Genomic DNA, 27,023 nt, shown 5'->3' with positions numbered 1-27,023 from the left:
GAATAATTGCGACGATATGGTGTACTTGCACCTCCTCAGTACTTCGGGCGTTCCTCTTGTCACTAGCGTCGGGTGTACGTGGTCACGCGCCGGTCCGGAATCTCTCTAGTGTCGGGCATCCATTGGACGTCGATCTGGAATCATCTCTCTCTGGTAACGGGCTTCAATTGGGCGTCGATCTGGAGTCGTCCTTCTCTCTCTCTGGTAACGGGCTTCGGTTGGAACGTCGATCTGGAAACGTCCTTCGGGCTTTGGACAGTGTTCGGCTTTGATGTCGTCTTTGGTGCTGGCTTCACCGGATGGTAGCGGCGCATCGTTGCGGGTGCCGGGGAGGCGACGGCCCCCCTTCTCTATCTCCTTTAGCCCTCCATTATTATGTAGTCCGCGCTTGGCAAAAACAAATCACCGCGTAATACTTTACCAAATAAGGCGCACACTGGTAACTCTCTATCTGCAATTCGCTCGCGGTACGTAAGAAAACGAAGTCCACGGACACAAAACAATAATCACGCGAGAGTGTAGCGCGGAGATGCTCTCTCTATGAAATCCGGGTCAAAAACTGTGTCTGGAATCGTAGTACTCTTGTTCTTATAAGAGATTCAAATTCGTCCGTTGAAAAGCACGCTCAAGTGGCTTGGCTTCGCTTTCTGAGGGGGTGGAAATGACCTTTCTCCATTGTCTTGAAACGCGGTCGCCCGCGCGTCCTCAACCCTTGCAGGCTTGGGCTCCAGCTGATTCTCCTGGTCATCCGTGACAAATGGGTTCGCCCACCCGCTGCGATTTCAAGCTCGGTCTCGACGAAAATTATCTTTCCTTTTCTCCGTGTTGGTGCAAATATGTCATGTTCTAAGCCGAAAAGACAGTTCGGCTGTCACTCAAGAAAAATCCGTCTCCCAACTCCCGACGTCTGGCTCGGATACAAGTTTATCCACAAAATAAAATCAAACCTCACACTTTCATGTTTGTGCATAAAATGAATTAATAAACAAAAATAATTTATATCGAACTGCGTTTCACATGTCACTAGATACCGTGACATGCCCAAGGGGTGTTAAAGAAGTCATAACCCATATGAGCATCTGGAGAGGGCATTGTACTTCTAATACCCTGGAAAATGAATGTCAGATTAAAATTTTGTTTCACATGTACTGTATACACACACACACACACACACACACCCAGGGTGTACCAGAAGTGATAGCCGCAAACTGAAAAAGTGAAAAGTACACGATAGTAGGAGCAAAAAATGTTTCGGTATAAACATGGGATCACAAACAAACCATTTGCGAGATAATTGTGAATGTATCATTACGATCCGCCACTGACTTCATTGTTTGTACATATCGTTTGCAAGATAATTGTGAATATATGGTTACGATCCATCACTGACTTGATTGTTTGTACACATCCTATGTTTGTCACTTTACAAGTGACCTACTGTTATGCCTTCTGTCCTGAACAGGACGTATGGTTCGTTTACAATGGCCCCTTTTGGCAGTGTTCAGTTTTAAACAAAGAAACCTCAGAGTGCACAAGGAACTGCAAAAATACGTAAGTCTTAATTTCACAGCTAGTTATAAAAGTGACTGACTGCATTACAAGTGTCTCCCTACTTCCTAACATTGCTCTCTTATTGTATACTGTGTATTGAAAATGCATATATATAATATCTATTACATAAATAATTCACAAATTGAATTTGTATATTTTCAGATTTTGGACTTATTCTTATTGGAGAGGCAACATTACAAATGTTCAATGGGAGTGAATCGCAGTCCTACATTTATAGAAAAGAAAATTATTTTACTGAGTATATTCCTTTTACTACGGATATGTATCAAGGTATTTCACATGCATTTTTCTTTCACTAGCAATTTAATTTCATGGAGAATAATTCATCTGGATTACATTATGAACATAATATAGGGTAATTCTTACAGGACCCAATCCCTTAATATGTTATAATATGTACACAAATTTTCATTACACATACACTATGTTGCCATTCGTCACCGGACACCCCATACCAGTACGTTAATCCGGTCGCAGCACCACATCAGTATCGTGCAGGGCCACTTTTTGCCGCAATAACGTCCGCAACCCTTCGTGGAAGACTTTCCACCAATTTGCAATACGTGTCGACGGGAATCTTGCCCCATTCCTCCTGCAAAGCGGCAAACAGCTCTGTGGTGTTTTTTGGGTGGCATGGCCTGGCTCTCAAGCTGTGCTCCAACTCGTCCCAAAGATGTTCAATGGGGTTGATATCTGGACTTTGGGCTGGCCAATCAAGTTTTTGCACATCCATGTCCTCGAACCACGTGTTGATAATGCCTGCCGTATGACATGGAGCATTGTCGTGCTGAAACAGGTATGGGCCAATACCGAATTGTTCCCACAATGTCGGTAGCACAGAATTGTCCAGAACTTTTGGTACGCATCGGCATTCATATTTCCCTGAACTAAAACAAGTGTACCAAGACCATACCACGAAAAGCAGGACCACACCGTGATACTACCTCCGCCGATTTTCACTGTGGGTACGATACAGTCCTGTAAACAGCGTTCACCAGGCATATGCCACACCCACACACGTCCATTGGACCACCACATCTGGTAGCGCGATTCATCACTCCATAGGACAGATTTCCATTGTTCGAGAGTCCAATGGCGGCGTTCCTTGCACCACTGTAACCGACGGGTCACATTGCGGGCTGTGATATGTGGCTTATGAACTGCTGAGCGACCATGAAAACCAAGTGCGACGATCTCCCGGTAGACAGTACGATCAGTTACAGCACTACTGGAAGCCGATCGAAACTCCTGTGCCACACCATCTGTAACGACGCCTTCCGGTTTGACTTCACCACATGTTTCAAGCATCGACGATCATGATCTGTTAATATTTTCGGTTTACTGGGTCTGGGTCGGCATGTCATGATCCCCTCTCGCTTCCACTTTATGATAACATCACTCACTGTCGACCAGGGTATCTGAAATTTGTTGGAAATCTCACGGGTTGAATGTCCAGATCTGTGGGCTCCAATGATCATCCCTTTTTCGGCCTCACTCAGTTCGAGTCGTCTGTCCATATTGACTGCCGTAGCTGGTATGAATGTATTCTCAACCAGCAATGCCTTTTATAGGTTGTATGACATGTACAGATGATCCCAAGCAATTTTTGAGGGGTGTCCAGTGACGAATGGCAACATAGTGTATGTCCCATACATTGTTGAGCAAATTACATTGCAGCAAGTGTTGGAAGTTGACACCATATTCTGTCATGTATATGTGCATGTGGTGGTGCATGTTGTCAGTAGCATGTCTCAATGTTGCAGCTTCACTGTTCTGGATTTCATAGCTAATGTTTTCCTGTAATGTTTCAATTATACAGGGCTTGTTACTGTACATCCACACCCGCACAAAGAAAAATTCAGGTCCAAAATAGTGGTGATTTCAGCTGTCACAAATTTTTGGAAATGGCACATTTCCAAGAAAACTCTACATTATTGCCATTGACTTGCATGATGTGTGACATATTGAGCCATCTTACTAGAAGTAACTAGAAGTCAATTCCATGCCATCAAGCTCATGAACCAACTCTGGAAAATAAAAAAAAAGCAACTCAAATTCCATTGGTTGTTCGAATATTGGAGTTTTGACAGTTTACATATCCTGAAAAGTTGAAAAATGCTTCATTTGTAAACCATGGATTATCCACTATCCCAGATAGCATGTAAGTTAACTGCAAGTTAAATCGACATTCGATTTAACTTGCAGTTAACTTACGTGCTATCTGGGATTCCACATATATTGTGGATCAACTTCTTAAACAACAATTCTCTTTTTGTTACATGCTCCACTCTCTGCTCTAGTATGGATATAAATTTGCGTGCCAGTTTATTTTATATTTTAAGGATGCTTATTTTCAAATGTTTCAGTAATGGGCACTACTTGTAAAAGAATTGGACTTTTTAAATTATATATACAGGCCATACACAAAAGAATGGTGTAGTTTCAAAGTTAATAAAAAAGTTATTTCTCACGTTACACGGGCACAACTTACTCTGTCAGCAGTGGAAACTATCCAAGTTCCTTATGCGTTAACTACAACCCTTCAATGTGCACCCTGGGTAACACAACACACACCCACATGGTAATCAAACTCATCCCACACTCTGTGTAGCATGTCCGCTGGGCATGGGCAATGGTGCTACATAAACACTACCTTAAACAAGCCCCCAAATAGTGAAATCACATGATGTAAGATCCAGCAAATGTTGTGGCCAAGAGAGAAGGTTTTTGTCGCACGTCTGATCCAGCACTGTGGAAGAACACCATTGAGAAGCACTCACACGTTCCTGTGAAAATTGGAGGAGGGGGAATTCAGTTGGGACACCCTGCTTGAAGTTCCTCTACCCACTGACTTGGAGGGACTTCACTTCTCACACACACTTAAATGTTGACATCAGATACACGACGTCAGCCAGGACTCTTGCTTTTACACAAGCATCCAGTTTCCACAAACTGTTGCTACCAACTGGTTATGTTATTCTCGTGAAACTCATGCTGCACCTTATAATCACAAACATATTACAATGGTGTGTTTTACTCACTATCAATTCAAATAAAAATATATAAATAACTTATGTGAGTGAGTAGGAATGTTTCAGAACGACGTCTCAGAAGCCTGTACTACTTCCTTCATCAGGTAATAAAATAAAAAACTTTAGGTGCCAAACATGGTACCGCATTGTTAAATCGTAAGTTGAGGATAGAAAAGGTAAAAAACTTACGGTGATGGCATAAAAACTCCAATGAAAGTCTTCGCTGGTTAAAAATTCCCTATGTTAAAAACAAAAACCACAACTAAAACAAATAAGAATCGAGGACCCATTACAGTCCCCTAGTGACTTCCGTCAGTGTTGGGTAGAACACATGCACCTTTTTTTCTTCTTCTTCTTTCTACCCAACACTGATGGAAGTCTGTTGTGTTCCAACACAGCCTGGTTTCTCCCATTGCTGTACGATTTCCCTGGCAAAACTGGGAGGGAAACTTATTTTCGGACTTTCCCTCGTACTTTGCAACTTCCTATCCTGTTCTTATATTGAAAATTCCTTTCTTTGTATGCAGTAGAACACCAAGGACCTGATGGAACGAGAAGATACCACTGCAACTTTTCGTACAATCTTCCACAAGATATTCCCTCGTCGTTTGAATCTGAAAATGGCTCTGTGAGGTACTCTGTGCAATTGTACTCGATACATGACAAAGGAATATTTTATTCTCCACCAACTTACTTCTCCATCAGTGCATTGTTAGACTTGAACAAGGAAAAGAAAGCTAAGGTTAGTACATATATATTTATTAATTCCATATTTAACCTTTTAACATAAAGCCCAAGTATACTCGGGTTTTTAATTTCCACGAAAATATAATATCCCGAGTATATTCGGGGTAACTTCTTTTTATCCGTACACATTTTAAAAGGACGATTATACTCGTTTTTCTGTTTCTGCATGTTTCCGCTAGATAGTGCTGTTGAAGTTGTTGTTTACTTGTTTTTCCAGTAGATGTCACTAATAGTGCTGTTGAAGTTTGTTTTTTGTCTTTCCGTTAGATGTCACTAATCTCCTTCTTTTGACGTTTATTTTCGTCTACGGCGTAGGCATGGGCGTCCGGAAGGGGGGGCAAGGGGGGCCGTGCCCCCCCTGGAAAACGAAAGTCAATTAAAAATTACATATTTCACACATATAATTTAATTTCAGCCACAATAATGTGTGTTAATTATTGCACGAACATGATAAATTCAAATTTAAGCAATGTTTTTTGAGGGATGAACACTATTATTGGGGAAAATATGCCATGTTGGCTTCCCCTGAGAAAAAATATCTTCCTTGCCCCTCCCTGGAAAAAATCCTGTGGACGTCCATGGGCGTAGGTGTGAAAAAGTCAGCCTTTGTTTTGTTCCGTGTTTCTTGGTGGTATTCTTCTTCTTTTGTGAAAATGGAGAGTGAAGAAGAGCTTGATATTGAGTTTAGTGGTTCAGATAGCTCCGAAGAAAGTCATGAAGAAAGTTCAGAAGAAAGTGATGTGTCAGATTCATTGGAAACTGACTTTGCAAGTGCCAGACAATGGTGTGAAATTGATACTTCTGGACAACTCCCAACTGCCCGACCACGCTTTACTTTCACAGGTAAACCCGAAGTGAATTTCGAGCCACATATTGAGGATACTATGCACTACTTTTGTCAGTTTATTGATGATGAGTTTGTAGGAATTTTGGTGACTGAAACTAACAGATATGCAAGGCAGACACTGGCACGAGAATGGAAAGACACAACACTGGATGAAATGTATATTTTTATTTCACTCATACTGTTACAGAGTATTGTAAAGAAACCTACCTATCAAATGTACTGGACTAAGAATCCAATTTTTCGACAAATTTTGCCGTTTCATAGATTTGTGAATTTCAAGAAAAGTCAGCATTTCTCTGATAATAGTACATATGATGCTGAGAGTCATCCTCAACCAAAACTGAATAAAATATGGCCAATTTTGGATCACTTATCTACCAAATTTCAATCTGCTTGTACTCCAGAACGAGATGTGACAATTGATGAAAGTCTGATGTTATACAAAGTACGGTTGGGATGGGTCCAATATATACCTATGAAACGAGCCAGATTTGGCATCAAGTCATTCATGCTGTGTGAATCGGCAACTGGATATGTCTGGTCCCTAATAATATACACAGGCGCTGGCACTAAATTTCATGAGGACTATAAAGATTTACCCATGTCATCACAAGTTGTCATGACACTCATGAAACCCCTGCTGAATATGGGATACTGCCTAACTGTAGACAACTACTACAGTTCTCCCCAGCTTGCCGACATTTTGATATCTAATAGAACAGATGTGTATGGTACTGTGCGTCCCACAAGAAAGAATATGCCTCCATCGTTTCAAAGGATGAAACTGAAGAAAGGAGAGACTGTAACTTTCCAACGAGGTAAACTTCTTGCACTAAAGTGGAAAGACAAAAGAGATGTCTCGATGTTATCCAGTTTCCACACTGCGGAAATGGAAACATGCAGACAAAAGAACAAAGATGTTGTGAAGCCTGTGGTCGTGTTTGCATATAATGATACAATGGGAGGTGTTGATAGGGTAGATCAGTACATTGTAAACAATCCATTGCCACGAAAGCGAGGTAAAAAATATTATAAGAAAATATTTTTCCACCTCTTAGAACTAGCTGTGTGGAATGCCTTCGTACTCTACAGAAAACATGGAGGACGGAAGAGTGCCCTTGACTTTCGTGTCGCTGTCATTGAGAAAGTGGTTGCTCATCATCAAAGAGAAGAATTTTCGCCGAAAGCAGCTGGTCGCCCCTCAGCAACTGCAACACCAATGCGACTTGTTGGTCGCCATTTTCCTTCAGTGATTCCTCCAACTGAGAAGAAGCAAAATCCTACAAGAATGTGCAGAATGTGCAGCATGGTGCGTGATGCTAGAGGGAAGAAGGCTAGAAGAGAATCCAGATACATGTGTGAGAAATGCAGTGTAGCTTTGTGCATTGATCCATGTTTCAGGGCTTATCACACAGCCAGTAACTTATAAACAATGTATTTCACGTTTAGTGGGTACACTTATACACGTTTTAGGACTAATGACAGAGTCCCTATAATATAAACAATTGTTTTCAAGTTCACTAATTAGTGTTTCAGTGCTATTTTGTGTTTATTTTGATTATTAAAATAACTTATCTTGATTTTTTAACAAGTTCTATTTGTAATATTTTACTCATTGATAGCACGAGTATACTCGGGATTTTATTTTAGGGGCTTTTCAGACACATGTATCTCATTGTTGAGTTGCCAACAATCAACATTATTATAACCATTTATAATGTTCTTAACTGATTATTTCAACCGAGTAATAAAAAAATTACATTAAAATCGAAACATTTTTTTAAAAAAAATCTGTATGTTAAGAGGTTAATTAATTTGTAAATGCATATGCACACATACGTACGTGCATACAATGCTAAAGAAAGACTCTGGTAACTTCTTTTGAAGCATTGGGATATTAGATATAAAATATTCCCAAAAGGTATAAAATTTGCAACCAGAAAGGAAATTCCCGAATATTCCCTTTCAAACACCACCCGCCCGACCCTGTGGCCGAGTGGTTAGCACATCGCGCTGCGACGCCAAGGGTCCCGGGTTCGAATCCCGGTCGGGCTTGGTTGTTTGTGAGTGTCCATTCATCAATTTCATCATTTCATCACTCATCCCCATCTTCGCAAATTAGCCAAGAGGCACAAAACGCGAAGTAAAATAAAACTAAATCAAATCAAATCAAATCAAATCAAATCAAACACCACCTGGTTATTGCCCTTTTTTCGTCACATCTGTCTCTGAAGAGTACAACAGCAAAAGTAAAAACACCACTAGCTATCACACAATAAGTACACTAAAGACATTTCTCAGTGGTCCTAATTAATGCATTGAGAGACATACAAGTCTCAAAGTACCACAGATTTAATATTTTATGTGATTTTAGTGTTCCTTGCAAATGCCACAGTTTGCATACACACATTCTTTGAAATACATGCTGAAAATTGTAAGTTTGGGATGCTGAATTCAAACATAACATTAACCTGTTGTTGATTGGCACCTGCTTTCATGTTTCGTAAATCAATAAATCTATCAAGATTAATTGCATTAGAGACATATAGACATCCTATATTATGAGCACTGCAGAAAGCTAAAAAAAAGTTCGACATGCACCTTCCCTTCCAAGTGATCTGTGATCAGTTTCTCTCCAAATGCTACTGCTGTGAGGCCCAAATCACAAAATTTTGCCAAATTACACTGTTCTACAATTATATTTTTACAGTTACGAAAAATCTACACAGGTTATATTTTGTATCAAGATACTGTAAGTGCCACCAAAACTACAACTGATAAAGTGAACTGAGCACAAAAAACTTTCTGAGTTAGTGTGTAAAGATCAGAATGACCTTTACTGTTTTTTATGTAATATTAATTAATTGCTTGCTTGATACATGGTGAAAAGATTAATTTTCATAATGTGTACTTTTCTGTGTGATTGGATACATGTATATGTGTTTTGCTGGATATTAGATTCCCCTGTTCTTAGCTTCCCAGTTGGCAGAGCTGTCTTTCAAAAGACCGATGCTGTGGAAAATTCCAGTTCTACGGGGTAGACATCCATGGACTCCCACCCCGACAAGAGCCAGTTGGGCTTAAAAGAAAACAGTTATTTTCCATCTTCTCGACGACGAGGAACCTTTCCTTGAGTTTAGTCCACATTTGGTGGCTAGACTGATAATAAGAATGTAGCATTTGGTGTAACGTAAGCCAACTCCTGTTGCTGTCCCAAAATCTCCTTTAGAAGAGCTTTGATTATTTAGATATTTCCGTATTGAATAATGATGCCCAGAAGTTAAAAGAAGTAAAAGCGTAAGGAAACACACTGAAATGAATGGAATATCAATAAGTTGAGGGTAGGCCCGCACAGATAGTTTTGCTAAGAGGGTAGGCCCGCACAGATAGTTTTGCTAACTCTGCGGTAAAGGAAGTACCAATGGTGTAAGCCAGGCATGTCAAACTCAAAATCTGAACTGGGTAAAATAGTCAGTAGTGTTAGATAGGGCGGGCTGCAAGGGAAAAATTAAATTATCTTTAATAGCTACTTTATTTTAAAGAATGACTAACATAACACTTAATAAAGCTGGCATCTTTTTTCTACCACCAACTTATCAATATCAGGAGAAATCTTATTTAAATCAGCTACTTTCAGAACACAGCTAAGATGAACGTCTGATAATCTGGATCTCGTTGGTGACTTGTTTCCTTTCACGAGTGAGAAAAGTTTTTCACACTGGTAAGTGCTACCGAATATGGAAATTATTTCACACGCAAATTTGCGGGTTTATAGAAAACGTGCAGGCAAGTACTTGTAAAAGTCAGGGATGCCCACTTCGCTGTACTTTTGTTTCAAAGTTGAGTCACACTGAATTTCAATTACTTCCATCTGCAAATGTGCTGCCACTTTTTCTACGTCAGTCGTAAACAGGGCTGAAAACAAGGAGATCTTGTCTTCGAAAAAACGAACATCGTGGAACCTTTTCCCGAATTCAGTATTCAAAAGCTGAATTTCTTTGGCATACTTTTTGTACAAAACAGGGTCCTTTGAACTTGATCTGTATTTAGAACAAGTTGGAAAGTGCGTCAAGTCTTCGTTTCTTAACTGTTTTTCCCAAAGCAATAACTTACGCTCGAATGTTTTGACTTGATCATTCATGTTGGTGATTAATTGATCTTTTCCTTGCAGTTTCAAATTTAAATCTGACAAGTGTTTCGTTATATCAACAAGAAAGGAAAGATCTTGTAACCACGTTGGTTGCGAAAAAAGGCTGGTGTCTTGTTCCTTCATTTCCAAAAATTGGCATATTTCATGTTTCAAGTTCCAGAATCTTTCAAGAACCATAGAACACGATAGCCAGTGCACTTCTGTGTAGTAGGGCACTCCAGAATATTCACTTTCTAAATCGTCTAAGAAAGCAGAAAATTGTCGCTGGTTTAAGCCACGGGATCTTATGAAGTTGATAGCTTTTTTCACAGGCTTCATCACACTTTCCATGTTGATTACTTTTGAATACAAGACCTCTTGGTGAATGATGCAATGCACATGATGAAACATGTGTTTATCGCAGGTTTCACGAAATTAGTTTTGCAGTTTTGTTACAAAACCATTGTTTTTTCCTGTCATTGAAGGGACACCATTCGTAGCTACACAGGATAACTTTGACAGAGGTAAATCATACTTCCGCAAAAGTTCACAAACAGCAATAAATATATCCTCACTGGTAGTAGTGTCATGCAAAGGTACAATGTCCAATAGCTCCTCGAAAATGTTTAACTCCTCATCACAAACACGAAGAAACACAGCTACCGATGTCTGTACTCTCATCACAAGCGATGGAATAAGGAATGAAATTTGACACTTTTGTTTTAATTTGATCACTCAAATCACAGGCCAGTTCGGTTACTCTTTCAGCAACCGTGTTGCAGGATAGCGAAATGCCTTGAAAAGCTTTTACACTTGCGGGATTAACTATTTCAGCAGCTTTTACCAGGCACCGTTTAATAAACTCGCCTTCGGCAAAAGGTTTTGAGAGTTCAGCTATCAACTCTGACAATGTGTAGCTTGCGCATACCGCAGCTTCGCTTTCTTGAGCTACTTTAGTAAACATACCTTGTTGTTGTTTTAATCCTCATAATGACGTTTGACATTATATAACTTTGGTAAACTAATAGTTGATCTGCACACAGTGACGTGCGGTGACGTCGACACTTGGGGTAGCAGTCAGTGGCGTGCTCAAGGGGGGGGGGTAGGTGTGGGTCACAACCTTCCTCCCTTTAGGGTCAGTATTCCTACAAAAAAGAAGAATGTCAATAACAGGAAAATATTGCAAAATTATGAATGAGTACTAGAAAAAAGTACACGTAACCCCCACCCACATTCGAAAATAAAAAACTATTTCATTTGACTCTAAGCCAGAGATCCTGGGTTCGAATCTCGGATTGGCCATTTGTGTTCTTTGTGTGTGTCCCTTCATCAATTTTGTCGTACCAAAGGTGGCGGAAAAGCGAAGTAAAATAAACCAAATTGAGCAATCAATCAATGATTTGTTTCATTTTTGTTACTTAGCGTCGCTTTTTTGTCACATTTGGTTAATTGCAAAGACGATACGATGAAATTGATGAAGGGACGAGCACAGGGAAAGCCCATGCCCGGGTCGGGGTTCGAACCCGGAACTCCTGGTGTCGTAGCGCGCCGTGATAACCACTCCCCCACGCTTGGTTGATTTGGTGACAGGTAACAAAACACAACACACTTTTTTGTAGTTTCTTCAATGATATTCAGTTGACTTTTTGAGTTCTGAGATACATTTTTCATTCCAAATTATTTCATTATTCACTGCAACACATAGGACAAGAATGCGCACTCATCACGGGTTCGAATCCTGGCCTGGATTGTTCATATGAGGTCCCTTCACCAATTTCATCATATCATCACTCAATCCTCATTTCGCGATAACCAAATGTGGCAGAAAAGCTGATATGATCCTCCCGAACCATATCAAAGATTCGGTCATATTTAGTATTATTCTTAATTATTTTACTTTTTATATTCACTATAAAAACGTTATGAAAAATGAGATATTTAATAGTTGAACTAATGACCTAATTCTGTCATTCGATAAGTTTAGAATTTGTTATTTGCAAGCTTCTTGAAAGCAAAATCTTTCATTGTTGACAATTAGTCAAAAGTATATGTTCTCAGTTTTAGAATCAAACTATTATCAAAGCCATAAGAGCTAAATTTCAGTTGGAGTTATTAGTAATATAAGCCTTATGGACATTGGTTTGATTTTTTTTGATTTGGTGTTTTAAGTTCACTTTATGCACAGTAAGGCTAATCGGGACTGGACCTACAGTTTAAAGTGGGATCCGAACCACTATGTGCCTCCAGCGGGTATCGAACCTGGGACCCCTTGATTACAAGGCAACGACGCTACCACTGCGCCATCGGGGAGGCCCTTTATGGACATTGGAAAGAAGTTTTTAAGAATGTGACAACTTTGTAGTAGAGAATATTATAGACACTTCAAGGATCATAATTGTTGTTTTAGACATAGAAAAATGAACCTTATGGAACATACTGTTTAATCTTTAGAATATTGCCATTATACACAAATTAGTTCTGCATATCACAGCTGCAGCTATGTTTATCTTTTGTGTCACGGGAGGCACTCTGCTTGACATGTAAGGGTATAAATACAGCTTCGGAACCTAATTCGGGGGCATTTTCATCACCGACTCCGATGGATTAACATCTTAAATACTCAGCTCCCTTTATGGGAGGGTTCAAGAACTCAGTCTTCGTTCCCAAATTAGCTTAGAGACATAGTTATTCTGTCGTATGGGTAGGTTCGACCTGTGGACATGCTAACATGTCACCATACAAAAGAATAAGTTAATTTCAACTTTATTTTGAAGTTTTCTGAAATTTTAAATAAAATCTTAGCAAAATAATGCTAAATTTCGACTCAGAACTTACTGTTATTCTGTCGCATGGGTAGGTTCGCCCTGTGGACATGCTAACATGTCACCATGCGTAAGAATAAGTTAATTTACGATTTCTTTCAACTTTGTGATAATTCAGTTTGATTTCTTCGAAACATATACGTAATATATTTTCAATTTTTGCATAAAGCAACAGGACTTAATGTTATTCTGCCGTATGAGTAGGTTCGCCCTGTGGGCATGCTAACATGCCATCATACGGAAGAATAAGTTCAGATTATTTCGTCTCCATGATTATTATTCATTGATCAGGTTATTCATTATTGATATCTGGCATGGTTAGGTTTCGCCCTGTGAACATGCTAACATGTTGCCATACCCGATATCAAGTCGATGTCTCTAATATTTTACGAATTATAGCAGTTTGTATTTCTGCATATATCTTGAAGCCAGACCATAATGTCCAAGGGAGGTAGAGAGAAATCTTACTTTTCCTTGGGCCGGCCGTTTCTACCTGAAAACTGGTCTGGCGGAAGAAGAGCGAGCTAGGGTATCCAGCCAGCTTTGCCCGCGGAGAACACCGATGGACGAGAAGCGCCTGGAAAAGAAAGTGTTGCGTATGAGCTGTGGTGGCTTTAACAAGACAATAAATATTGTGATTTGAATATAATTCGAGATGTGAGATTGATTGATCTATCTCTGATAGACTAGCTACTCCTCAGTGCACGTCACTGTCTGCACACCAAGCAGGCAGACAACTTAGCCTTGGACTCGGAACAACTGGCAATCACTACATTCGTCAACCACCCCAATAATGCAACACAACCACCTTTTTTCACCTACCGACGGGTATATCCTGTCCAAGAGGAAAACGTGTGAAATTTTACATCGTGTTATATGATAACACATATTTTAGCAACTACTACATCTGAAGGCTCTACTACTTAAAAACAGGTAATAGCACAGGGGCCGCACAAAAATATATCGAGGGCCACGTGTTTTATATGCCTGGTGTAAGCCATAGGTGCGCATTTTGTTGTTTTAAGTTTTTTGAATCGAAGTAATGCACCTGTGCAAGCAAACAACTTGTAAATAATGTAAATAGAAACAGCATACAATAAACCATATGTAATCCTCCAAGATAATCTTCTGATTTGCTTAATTAACTCCTAGAGCTCTAATAGTGCTTTTTACCAGCTGTTTATTCACTCTCTGTACATGTGCAATGAACCTAGGGACAGAAATATAAATTTTATGTGCAACCCACCCTTTTGGAATTCCGGCGTTCTTTTAAATCTGCTCTCAAGACACCCAGGGAAAGGTTTGAAAAGAATAAAGAAGGTAAGTAATCCAGGGCTGGAATCAAAGCATGGAAGCAGGGGCCGCTACGACAAGTGTATCACAAAATGATTAATTTTGACATTTTTTAAACTTACAACTAAGCTAATTTTCAATCCATTTATTTGGGATGTTTTATTTCTTCCACGTTATGTAAATTCATAGACTGTAATATCATTAGGAAATATATTATATCTTATTGCCACCAAAGACAGTTAAACCTTGTTAATTTTTTACTTGTATACATTTTGTTTGTTTGTTATTTTCCCATTAATACATTTTATTGGTTTGTTAGTGTTGTAATTTATAGTTTCTGGCTTTATGCATTGAAAATAAATTGTTTTAGATACCAGAAGTTCAACACCGGAAGCTGAAGCCATTTCCTGTTTTGAAGAAATTTCTGGAATGATCGAGTCTGTAATTGAAGGGGTTTGCCATGACAACGTGTTGGGATATAAGATAAAACATTGATTGTGGTATGGGAGAAGATGCAAAATATGTAGGACAGACTATTTCTAAAAGAGAGAAGTTGGTTGTATCGAGTTTGTGTATGTGACAATGGCATTATATCACTGTAAGTGATTTTAATGATGAGACAAAAATAAACTTTGGGAAAAGGTAAGAAATTATCATCTAATTTTTCTGACATCATGTCCTGAGAGGGCTCATTGGAGCCATAATATAAAGGAGATCACATAACTCAACTGCACACAGAGATTGAGCAGCTCGTGATGTAGTAATCCTTGGCTCCGACAAACAGGAATGGCGGAAAAGTAGAAAATCTGTGAAACTTAATACGATGGAGAGTTGTATCAAGAATTAAAAGAAAGAAAGTTAAAGCTTATATCACATTCATTATGAAAATGATGAATAGTTTACACTATTATGATACAGTAACATCATAATTTTCTCTCATATTTACAGGATCCAGGTACAGTGTATGCTCGCCAAACTGTTCTTTGCTCATGCATAAGAACTGGACCAGTTTCTGTAATTGTGCACATTCCTCAAAAAGGATATGTTCCTGGTGAGATGATTATCATAAATGCGGAAGTCAACAATCGGCGATCAAAACCAATAGCATGTGTAAAGGCTTTGCTAGTTCAGGTAACAATGGTCAGATATTATACATTGAAACTTGAATTACATGTTTGTATAGGTTATAGTTTGAAAACTTATAAGCGCACACAAAAAATGTATAATGTTATTCAAAGGAACTAGGAAAATTAAGTGTAAAATGAAGGAGAATATGAAATCAGTTCTAAAGTACATGGAAAAGTGATGGACTGGGAAGAAAATTTTGTTACGACATTGTTATTAACCCAGCCAGTGATCTGCTACTTTGGTTTAAAAGATGAATCACCATATGATATTTAAAAGAAGCCCTTAGCAATTATTTTTACTAGGTAATAGATTCGTTATTTATGATTATGATATCTATCATTTGATATATGTTACCTCTGCGACTCATTTTTTATGAGAATGGTACGTGCCTATACAGGGTGTTTACGGGCTGATGACACAAACTTTCAGGGATGATGGAGAAGGGCAGATGTATCAATTTGAGACAAGGAACCCTGGTTCGGAAACGACTTAGTAGAATATTACCTGTACAAGTTTCACAAGCTGCTACATTCACAACAGTTGTTCGAAGTGGCGTCCCCCAGCTTTGCTGCAGGCATGACATCGTTGCACAAAGTTCTGGCGTACGTGTTGGAACAATCTTGGGGTCGTTCGAACAATGTCACAGGCAGCGATAATTCTTGCCAGGAGATCCTCTTCAGGCTACTCCAAAGGGAACGCCAGAACTTTGTGCAACGATGTCATTCCTGCAGCGAAGCTGGGGGATGCCACTTTGAACAACTGCTGTGAATGTAACAGCTTGTGAAACTTGTGCAAGTAATAAAAGTATTACATTTTCATACACAGATTTTCGCTTATAACTTTTACTTTTGACTAAGTCGTTTCCGGACCAGAGTTCCTTATCTAAAATTGATGCATGTGCCATTCTGCATCATCCCTGAAAGTTTGTATCATCAGCCCGGAAACACCCTGTATAAGTGGCATATCAATTGTAATTTGATATTTGAGTACTGGAATTAAGATGCTACCCAAAGTAATGTTTGAAATTTAGTTTGAGTATACACAAATATAATTTGGTACAATTATTTATGTTTTATATGTAAACATTTTTTATTAAGAATAATAATTTCACTTTTTAATACATGAATATTGAAGCAAGCCTTTTACTTGAACTTCAACGAAGCATCCTAGTATTCACTTTACGAAATAGCAATTAGGATTTTGATAACTTCAATGAAACTCAGACGTCACTATTTAAAATGTCCATATGTTTTATCACTTATTGATCTACTGTGTTTTGTTTCTTTTTCGTTGCTATGGTCAAAAATGTATATAGAAATGTATATATTGTAATTTTACATTATGAAGAATGTGATTATAATTAATTATACATCATATTAATGCAACAACGTTTTCCAAAATATAACAAAACAGAAATTGATAACATAGATATATCATCGTGCATATTAAGCACAAAATTAAACAAAACATAATAAATGAAATAAATGAACATCTTTGGGTCAGTCACAATATGCACCCCTTCCGGGTGAAAATTTTCGATTTATTTCAGTTCTGTAAATATCGAAAATTTTACATTTAGTTCCAAACTTATGAACATTTTAAAATTACAACATAAATTACTTTTTTTTCAAACAATATTAGTTCAGTTCACTATGAACTCTGTGAATCAAACTTGACTGACATATTCTTCATTTTGTTTTAGTTGCATGCATTCAGTACATTATATGAATAAACAATATTATTGACTATGAAAATATCCTGCATTTTTCATTGTAGAAGTGTCTGTAGTTACCTTAATCTAACTACGTACATTCAAGAATTATTTAGGCAAATTTAAGCAACTCTGTTTTCCTGTCGGCTGAACAATCAAACTTCTTTACATTAGACAAATTTTGCTTTTTTACAGATTTCTTCCCATCTAGAGACATAAGTTCCACATAATTGTTCTTAACATTTTTAACTAAGTAAGGACCTAACCATAAATCCAGAAATTTGTGAATTTTCTTATTAAGGAAGCTGCTCTTCTCGTGATTTTTAACAAGAACAATATCGTTGACTGCGATTGTGATACTCCTTCCATCCTCTTTCTTCGTTTTGGTTATAGCCCTTTTCTTCATTCTTGTTTTTACCATTAGACATTTATTTTGCCACGTCACCTTCTCCAGTTCAGATGGCCAATTAATTTGATGAAATACTGTATTCTTGACATTATCATGAAGAAACAATTCATTCGGCGTAAATCCTGTAACCTCAGATACCGAACTGTTTAAAAGTCAAATAATTACACTTAAGTGTTTAAACCACTGCTGATGATTATCCTTTGTGTATAGTCTTAGTAGCCTGATTATTTCCTTATTGTATCGCTCAATTGGGTTGGCGAAAGGTGAATACACTGATGTTGTAACATGTTTTATTCCTTTCGATTCTACAAAACTCTTTCACTCAGCTGATCGAAATTGAGATCCATTGTCAGACAAAATTACTATAGAAAGTGGATAGTGATAAAAATATTGCAGTTGGAACTTATTTATAATTTCCTTGGTTGTAGCTTTTCTCAAAGGGTAGGCCATTATAAATTTCGACATAACGTCCACTATTGTTATAATAAAGCTATAACCTTGTGATGTCGGTAAAGGTCCAATAAGGTCTATAGAAAGCATACTGTGAGGGGTTGTAGTATGTACATGCAAAATTTCTTTATCAATTTTTAAGACTGCCTGCTTAGTCTTTGCACATGTTAAGCAGTTTCTGAGATATTTCTTAATAGTATCTTTCATTTTTGCCCAATAAAAACAATCTTTGCATTTATTATGAACCTTAAAATATCGAAAATGTCCTTGCTTATCATGAAGTCGATGTAGAATTTTAGGTACCAACTCCCTTGGAAATACCAGTTTCCACTTATCGTCTGTAAAGTGCTTCAGAAACAGAAGACCGTCATGGAATGTGTAAATCTCTTTGGATCCTTTCGGAGTATTGCCTTCCTTTAAATGCCATATAATTTCAGAACAGCATTGATCTAGTCTTTGACTCTCCTTCCAAAAGTCACTGTGTCTTCATCAACAATATCTAAATTAAAATAATTAATGTATAATTCATTGATGAGAGGAACGCCTGTAGATAAATCAGGATGCCTACTAAGAGTATCGGTAGCTTGGTTACAAGTTCCAGGTATATGATGCACGGAATAATCAAATCCTTGTAGTTTTAAGGACCATCTGTTTAGTCTCTGATTTAATGACTTCGCAGACTCCAGCCATGATAATGAATTGTGATCAGTATACAAATGAACTTTTGTTCCAGCAACATATATATAAAATTTTTCAAAAGCAAAAAGAATTGCCAAACATTCAATCTCGTGCATACTGTAAGTTACCTCATTACCGCGAAGAACTCTGTTTGCATATTGTATAATCTTGAGATCCTCTCCTGAAGTGTCGCCATTTTGCCATAAAACTGGACCGATCCCCTTCTTCGAGCCATTTACATTTATGTTGAAAGGTTTTGAAAAATCAAGTTGTGCTAAACCCTCGGGAGATATAACTAACTCACATAACTTCTCAAATGCCTGTGAATGCAATTCCTTCCACATCCAAGGAACTTCAGATTTCAGAAGTTCATAAAGTGGCTGAGCTGTTTCTGCAAATTTATTTATAAATTTTCGTCTCCAGTTGACCAAGCCAAGGAATTTACGAAGAGCTCTTTTGTTATTAGGTGTCGGAAAATTTATTATTGCAGAATTCTTGCTTGAATCAACTTTAATTTGGCTTCCAGAAACTATATGGCCAAGAAAGGAAATTTCCTTACATGAAAATTTGCACTTCGAAAACTTAATTGACATATTAGCCTCCTTGAGTTTCTGAATAACAGCTTCTATATGCCGTAAATGTTCCTGCCAAGTTTTACTGAAGATCAAGAGGTCATCCAAGTAGCAAACAACATAATCATTAAATTCCCTTGTGAATATCTTATTCATTCTCTCTTGGAAAACAGAAACTGCAGACTTTATACCAAAAGGAAGATATCGAAAAAGATACTGTCTTCCACGATATGAGAAAGCAGTATAAATATATGAATCCGGACTTAAAGGGATCTGAAAATATCCACAAGATAAGTCAATAGAAGAAAAATACTGCGCTCCTAAAAAGCGTTGCAACATTTCATTGATTTGTTCCACTCTAACTTGCGGACTTATAACATGCTTATTTAATTTCCTAAAATCCACAACTGGCCTCCACAGACCCCCTTGTTTCGGGACTATGTGCAAAGGATTTAAATATGGCGAAGATTCCTGGTAAATTATGCCCCAACTTCTTCAAAAGGTTTTCTTCTAGCAATCGGTATAGGATATGGTGCAGTAGATACAGGAATTTCAGTATCCAATTGTATTTTATATGCCTCTACATTTGCATGTCTTGGTCTATCGGAAAATTGGTTATGGTACATCCATAAAAGTGAAAGTAAATCTCGTTTATTTCAAAAACTTTCTTGTAAATATCACTCTTAGAAGGTGTGTATTTAGATTTGATATCTGATACAGGCACATAATTTAACAATCCACAAGATTTCAATTTATTTTCTTTGGATTGAGGTTCATTCTTAATCATAGAGGTACATTGTTCGTCACATTTAGAGGGTAACAAATTAGAATCTTCATTGTTTAATGTCGCACAAATTTCCTTACCTGAAGAGCTTACTAAACTTATGTGCTGTGTCCTGAGATCTACTATAGCCTTATACTTTCGTAAAAATGGAACTCCCAAAATAACATCAGCATTAAGTTCCTTTAGAATAAAGAATTCCATAGGAAAATATCCATCATCAATTTGAAGGCATATCGTTTTGCAACCAGCAATCTTGCACCTTTTACTTCCAACAAATGCAGACAATCTAATATCTTCAACCTTGTCTAATCTAAGATTACCAATCAATGATGTTATTTTGCACCAAACTTCGTAATTTAAAACATTTGCTTGACTTCCAGAGTCTATTATACAAGTAATAGGCAATTTACATATGAGTCTATGTATGATTGGAACTTCCGTTACAGGAATAGGAACACCATCCTCATTAAAAGTCCAGTCGGGTTCATCGTCAAACCATTCTAACAGAAAGTTTATTTCAAACGTTTTGAAAGATGAACTCGCATTATTTACATTATTATGACCTTCTTCACTAACACTATCACCAATTGAACGTTGCCTCTTAACAGGACAGCAGAGGGACTGAGGCACTTCCTTCTGCGCAACTAATTTAAAGATGCAGAGTTAGGAATTTGTTGCTGTATCAATCCTTGTACTTGATCTATTCCCGAAGAATTTTGTTCACGATTTGCCATTCTTGTAGAATCAGAATCAGTTTGTGATACCAAACCTGCTGATTCAGGTTGAGAATTTAATAAATTTGAATTTGCAGGAAAAAACTGATAGGGCATTGTATTATTATCAGCACTGCAATTTTCATTCCTGTAATAGAATCGCGATTGATTGAGCAAATTTTGTCCTGTAGGTGAACGATAATTATTTTGCCTGTAATTATTTCGGAATTGTCCTCCGTTTCTAGATCTTAAACCATTATAATTGTTTCGAGCAATAAAATTTCCATGATATCCATAATTATTAGAGGTTCGAATAAAATTGTTGAAATATCGGCCTCGAAGATTGTTTCCCTGCTGATTTTCGTAACCTTGATTGATAACAGCATTGGCATCTACCTCACTACTAGTTGGAGTCTGAGTACAAACACTAGTGGTCTTCGAACGTCGAACATTAACTTGCCTCTATTTTGTTCTGAATTCTTAAAAACCTTTGGAATATTTTCACGTTCGTTGTCTTCATTAGGAAGAACAACAAGCCCCTTTCTACTAAATTTTATTACATCTATTCTTCTTAACATGCTAGTTAGTTGATCTACTGAACAAATTTCGTGACAAGTAATGTGATTGGCAATATTATCAGGTAATTGGCTAAGTATTAACTGCACAACATCTATATCTTGAGGATTTTCAACCAAATTGCAATAACTAGAGTGAGTTTTTAAAGCAAAAGGCAGTCTCTAAACTGCCATGTACACTGGGATCGTATTTGCGATTCCTCAACACGGAGAGTTGTGATTGGATAACTTCCGAAGAAGCAAACTGATTAATGAATTCTTGTACAAACTGCTCATAAGAATTAAAGTAATATTTATGAGTCCGAAACCAATAACCAGCTCTCCCAATGAAGCATTGTTGAATACTTTGCAGTTTCATTTCTGTTGGCACTCCTACAACATTTAATATGTTATTCAGCTGTTCAATATATTCTCTCGCTGATTGTTGCTCTATCTTTCCCGAGAACTTAGGCAATTGAGATAGTTCACTTAATTTTAAACGTCCACTTCTTGCATTTCCTTCTCCATTGCATGTATTTCTAGTTATAGGATGATCACTTTTTCCTCTCGAACTATACGGTTCATTATAACAAATATGATTTGCTCCATTTAACCGTGTGTTACCATAATCATGCAATCTAGAACCATTTACAGACGACTGATGATCATCGTGATTGTTCGAAACTGAACATGGTACACTTGCATCACAATAAATATTATTAACACAATCATTTTGTGGGTTAGGTTCTGATATTTGTGGGTTAAAATCACACCACATACAAGGATACTTAACGCTTTGATCCAGATGACAATGTGGATTATTATGTACATTACTAACATTGTCATTATTCTTAGTAAACACAGAACTAGAAGTAGGATGTGCATTTGTACCAAACAGTTGATAGCAAGCATCAGTGTAGTTATATTTCTCAGCACCTAACTCTCGTTTTGGGAATAGACCTTCTGTGTCGTCACTTCAGAATTTCTTTACAGAAGATTCGTCAGCTAGATCTTACAGATTTATTATTCTTGTGCTTCCAACGGACATGTTTACGAGCACGAGTGTTAGTAACATTCTTGTTACCGGAAACTTTCTTAGAAGAATCATCTGATACATCACTAGATGAAGTACTGAGTCCAATATCACACTGGGTTCTTCCATTCTGAGATGTATTAGATTCTGTATTATCCATAACAATTGATTTTGTTCTACTTTTACTATTTGTAATAACAGAATTATGAGCATTAGAATTAACTTCGGCTGTTAAATATTTCCCATCAGATTGAAGGTTTTTGCTACCTTGTTCCATACATTCAATTCGGGAATTAAACTGTTGGAATTTTCTGTACAATCAGAAATATGCTTATGTACATCATCATTAACATTGCTTTTACTTTCTAAAATAGTGACTCTAGACATAAGATCAACAATGTTAGAATTATAATTTGATATGATATTATCTAAACTTTGATCATAATCATTAAACTTGTTATTAACATTCTTTAGATGTTCGTCACAATCAACAACGTGTTCTTTCAATAATCCTGGTACATTTTCAAATTCAGATAGTTTGTCATCAACATTACTACATGTATTATCTAATACAGATTCAAGACGTGTAGTTGATTGTAAACATGCCGTACTTACCACATCGATTTTGTCCTTAAATTTCAGACATTAAAATATTGAGCCAATTGTTAACATGACTAATATCATGATTGAAAGCTTCAAATTTAACATCAAGCTGTGAAGATAACTGTGTATGTGCACTAGATAATTCAGCTTGTTTTAAAGATATAACGTCTAGTTTAACCTGAGTATTCTCATTAGACAGGTTAAATTCTGATCTAAATTCTTGGTTAGACTGTTCAAACTGAGTCCTAAGTTCTTGATTAGACTGCTTAAGTTCTTGGTTAGACTGCTTAAGTTCTTGGTTAGACTGTTCAAACTGAGTCCTAAGTTCTTGATTAGACTGCTTAAGTTGGTTAGACTGCTCAAACTGAGTCCTAAGTTCTTGATTAGACTGCTCAAACTGAGTCCTAAGTTCTTGATTAGACTGCTTAAGTTCTTGGTTAGACTGCTCAAACTGAGTCCTAAGTTCTTGATTAGACTGCTTAAGTTGGTTAGACTGCTCAAACTGAGTCCTAAGTTCTTGATTAGACTGCTCAAACTGAGTCCTAAGTTCTTGATTAGACTGCTTATGTTCTTGGTTAGAACTTACAACAGCTAATTGTATGCTTCTAATGCTGTTTAGTATGTCATTTAAATTAGGATTTATGCTTTCCAAATAAGCCGGCAATTGATAAGGATCGTAACTGGGATCACATTTGTTACAACAGTAGCTTTCCTTAGTGGTAGAATAAATTGTCCAATGTGTGACGGAAAGCTTCAAACATGAAACATGATACCACGAACGGCAATCAAAACATTGCACATACCTCAGGTCATTATCGAGTTTATCACAACACGTCACGCCTTCAATCTTGCCTGACTGTACATCACAAATGTCACCATCACGAGAATAACTACTATTGAAGTAGGTTCCTTCATATGCAACATTAGATTTTAGCCTACGTGAATGTCTAGGCTTCGTTTCTTTAGATTTATCTGCCATGATTTCACAGAATAATAATAAACTTAAGAAATAAAATATTTAGGGTTGCCAATTTTGTCTTCGCAACATGTTCAACAAATTGCAAATCCAAGACAAAATAAAATTTTAAAGTCTATAACTACCATTGCGCAAACTTCTCACCACCCATCAGAAGATTGTCCTTTCTTTTTCAATCCTGGCTGTAGGCGCCAAATTATTGAAGCAAGCCTTTTACTTGAACTTCAATGAAACTCGGACGTCACTATTTAAAATGTCCATATATTTTATCACTTATTGATTTACTGTGTTTTGTTTCTTTTTCGTTGCTATGGTCAAAAATGTATATAGAAATGTATACATCGTAATTTTACAGTATGAAGAATGTGATTATAATTAATTATACATCATATTAATGCAACAACGTTTTCCAAAATATAACAAAACAGAAATTGATAACATAGATATATCATCGTGCATATTAAGCACAAAATTAAACAAAACATAATAAGTGAAATAAATGAACATCTTTGGGTCAGTCACAATATGGAGACAGTATTTTGAATAAAAGTTCCGTTCCATGGCCGTGGGGTCTAAGGCATCATGCCTTGGGCTCCGGCTATGGGACGTGCACAGATTCAAGTCTCCTGGGGGAAGTGTAACAACTTTTCTCTTGAGATTTCCCACCATCGTGAGGAAATTTTGGAGCTACAAATGAGTAGCGTAACCTGGTCAAGGAAACCTACATCAACAACTGGGGGCACACGTCACCCCTTAACTGCTTGGAAGACCCACCTCAGCAGGTGAGAGTGAGACCAGCAGTCTGTACGTAGGCCTTGGCCTCACGCGTTACTAACAAAAAATATATCAATGAGCATTTTTTCTCAACTGCTCTTTCTAGGATGATGATTGTCGTGAACATGATGGGTATAGAGCAACCACAAACAAAATAACCTTTGGCTAAAATCCTTTGCACACCTTCACCTCCATCTGTTCAACTCAGGCCACAAGGAAGCTGAATCTGACGGACGAACACCTATATGCTGGATATCTTGATGAGTTTGGTTTATTTTACTTCACTTTTCTGCCATTTTTGGCTAATAGCGGAGATGAGGATGAATGAATAAATTGAAGAAAGGATGCCCTTAAAGTACACTCATGCTCAGGAAGGGTTTCAAATCTAGAAGCCATGCGTTGTAGTGCTCAGTGCTAACCACTCTGTCGTGGAGGTCAGTGCTCGATATTTTCATTTTGATTGTCTAGATGTCTTCATATTTTTATGTGAATATCTGACATTTGGATTTTCCATATACTGCCACTTCGAATAATATATATTGTGATGGTATCTATCGCTGCCCCCCGTGGTGGAGTGGTTAGCACATCGTGCTATGATGCCAGGGGTCCCGGATTCGAATCCTGGCCTGGGCATTGATGTTTGTGAGTGTCCATTCATCAATTTCATCATATCATCACTCAATTAGCCCAAAGTGTCACAAAAAGCAACGTAAAATAAAGCAAATCAATCAGTCAACTGATTATCTGGATATATCCCATCCATATTTTATGATGGGATATTAGTAATTTATCAAACAATATATCCATGTAATCTATCCCGGATTATATTGATACATCTCAGTTGGTTATCTGGATATCAGAATTATTCAGATAGAATGAAATAAGTTGAGCGGGTATCTATAACTGGGATACAAGCCATTATCTTATAATAGGTTTGCTGTGTATGAACCCCTGCACAAGTAAGTGTCATTGTTGACAATTTTTTGACATGTTGTCACCTACATAATTTACCTTAAAACTCTGACAAGAAAAGTAACTGTAGTGAAGCGATTTTTGCTACAAGCTACAAGAATTTTAAAGCTTTGCTACAGCTACATCTATAATTTTAAAAATGTAGCGCTGCTACAACTACAAATTTTGCAGCTAGCTACAGTAGCGCCGCTACAAGTAGCACACTACTTCCGACCACTGGCCCACATAAGCACACAACAAAGAGCAATTTGCTCATTTCCCCCCTTGTGACTAATTTGTGGGGGTGGGGGGAAAGTTAGTTGGGATGACAAATAGTACCTTCTTAAAATATCTCTAAATTGTAGTTTGTCCTTGCAATGAGTGACAAATTTTGTTTTTAAAAATTGTGTGCTTTGCTTCCTTCCAAATTCACTGATGTATTAATGACCTTTTCAATCCACAAATACAATGAAATGTCACCTTTGTAAATTGCTATATCCCTTAAAGTAATGGCAAATTTTGTTTTTAAAAATTGTGTGTGTTGCTTCCTTTCAAATTCACTGATGTATTAATGACTTTTTCAATCCACAAATACAATGAAATGTCACCTTTGTAAAGTCCAGCACTGGCAGTTGATTATAATGATCACAGCATAAGAGATCCAAAATTTCTTAAATTTTAAATTAAAACCGAACTCAATTTAAAACATTTCTTTTTATAGTAATAAAACTTTAACACAGCAGGATACTTGTATTTCAGGAAAAGCATTGGCTTCTTTCATTGATTAAATTAGAATAATTTATATACATTCTTAGACATAAAATAGTACCTCTTTCACAAATTTGAACTTGAGTCAATTATTTCAGGTTGTCTCCTATCATACCAGTACTACTGTTAAAAAAATTAAACAAGTAGTAGCACAATCAATCCGTGGTGTTGTAATGCCTTTCGAGACACAGGTATGGAGTGAAGATAAACTCATTGTACCCCCTGTGGCTCCTTCATATCTACGTCACTGCAGCACAATAGATATCTGGTACAGGTTGAAAGTAAGTTTTATGTTTTATTCTTCTAATATTCTAGTTTTTTTTAGAGCAGTTCGGGAGTAAAACTTGATAACCCACAAATAAATATTCCTGCGTGTTTCTGACCATCACCAGCTACTGAAGGAACTTCATTCACTATTGTACAGCAAGTGGAGACCATACAGCAGCTGCATCTAATGTTAACTCAATTTTGAATTGA

The 27,023-nt window shown here is 37.3% G+C and overlaps 1 protein-coding gene across 3 annotated transcripts in view; it reads left to right on the top strand.

Moving 5' to 3' along the window:
• LOC145995183 (arrestin domain-containing protein 3-like) overlaps positions 1 to 27,023 on the top strand; it is a 67,008-nt gene that overhangs the window by 29,887 nt on the left and 10,098 nt on the right. For all 3 annotated transcript variants that reach the window (XM_083131733.1, XM_083131735.1, XM_083131734.1), the window contains exons 2-5: positions 1,714 to 1,842; positions 5,132 to 5,346; positions 15,391 to 15,573; positions 26,645 to 26,827. In XM_083131733.1, coding sequence (XP_082987859.1) covers positions 1,714 to 1,842; positions 5,132 to 5,346; positions 15,391 to 15,573; positions 26,645 to 26,827 — 710 coding nt within the window. The remainder of the gene's footprint in view (positions 1 to 1,713; positions 1,843 to 5,131; positions 5,347 to 15,390; positions 15,574 to 26,644; positions 26,828 to 27,023) is intronic.

The sequence above is a fragment of the Lepisma saccharinum genome, chromosome 11 (assembly GCF_977018435.1).
Source record: "Lepisma saccharinum chromosome 11, izLepSacc3.1, whole genome shotgun sequence".
Lineage (NCBI taxonomy): Eukaryota > Metazoa > Arthropoda > Insecta > Zygentoma > Lepismatidae > Lepisma > Lepisma saccharinum.
This window is presented reverse-complemented; position numbering and strand designations above follow the sequence as displayed.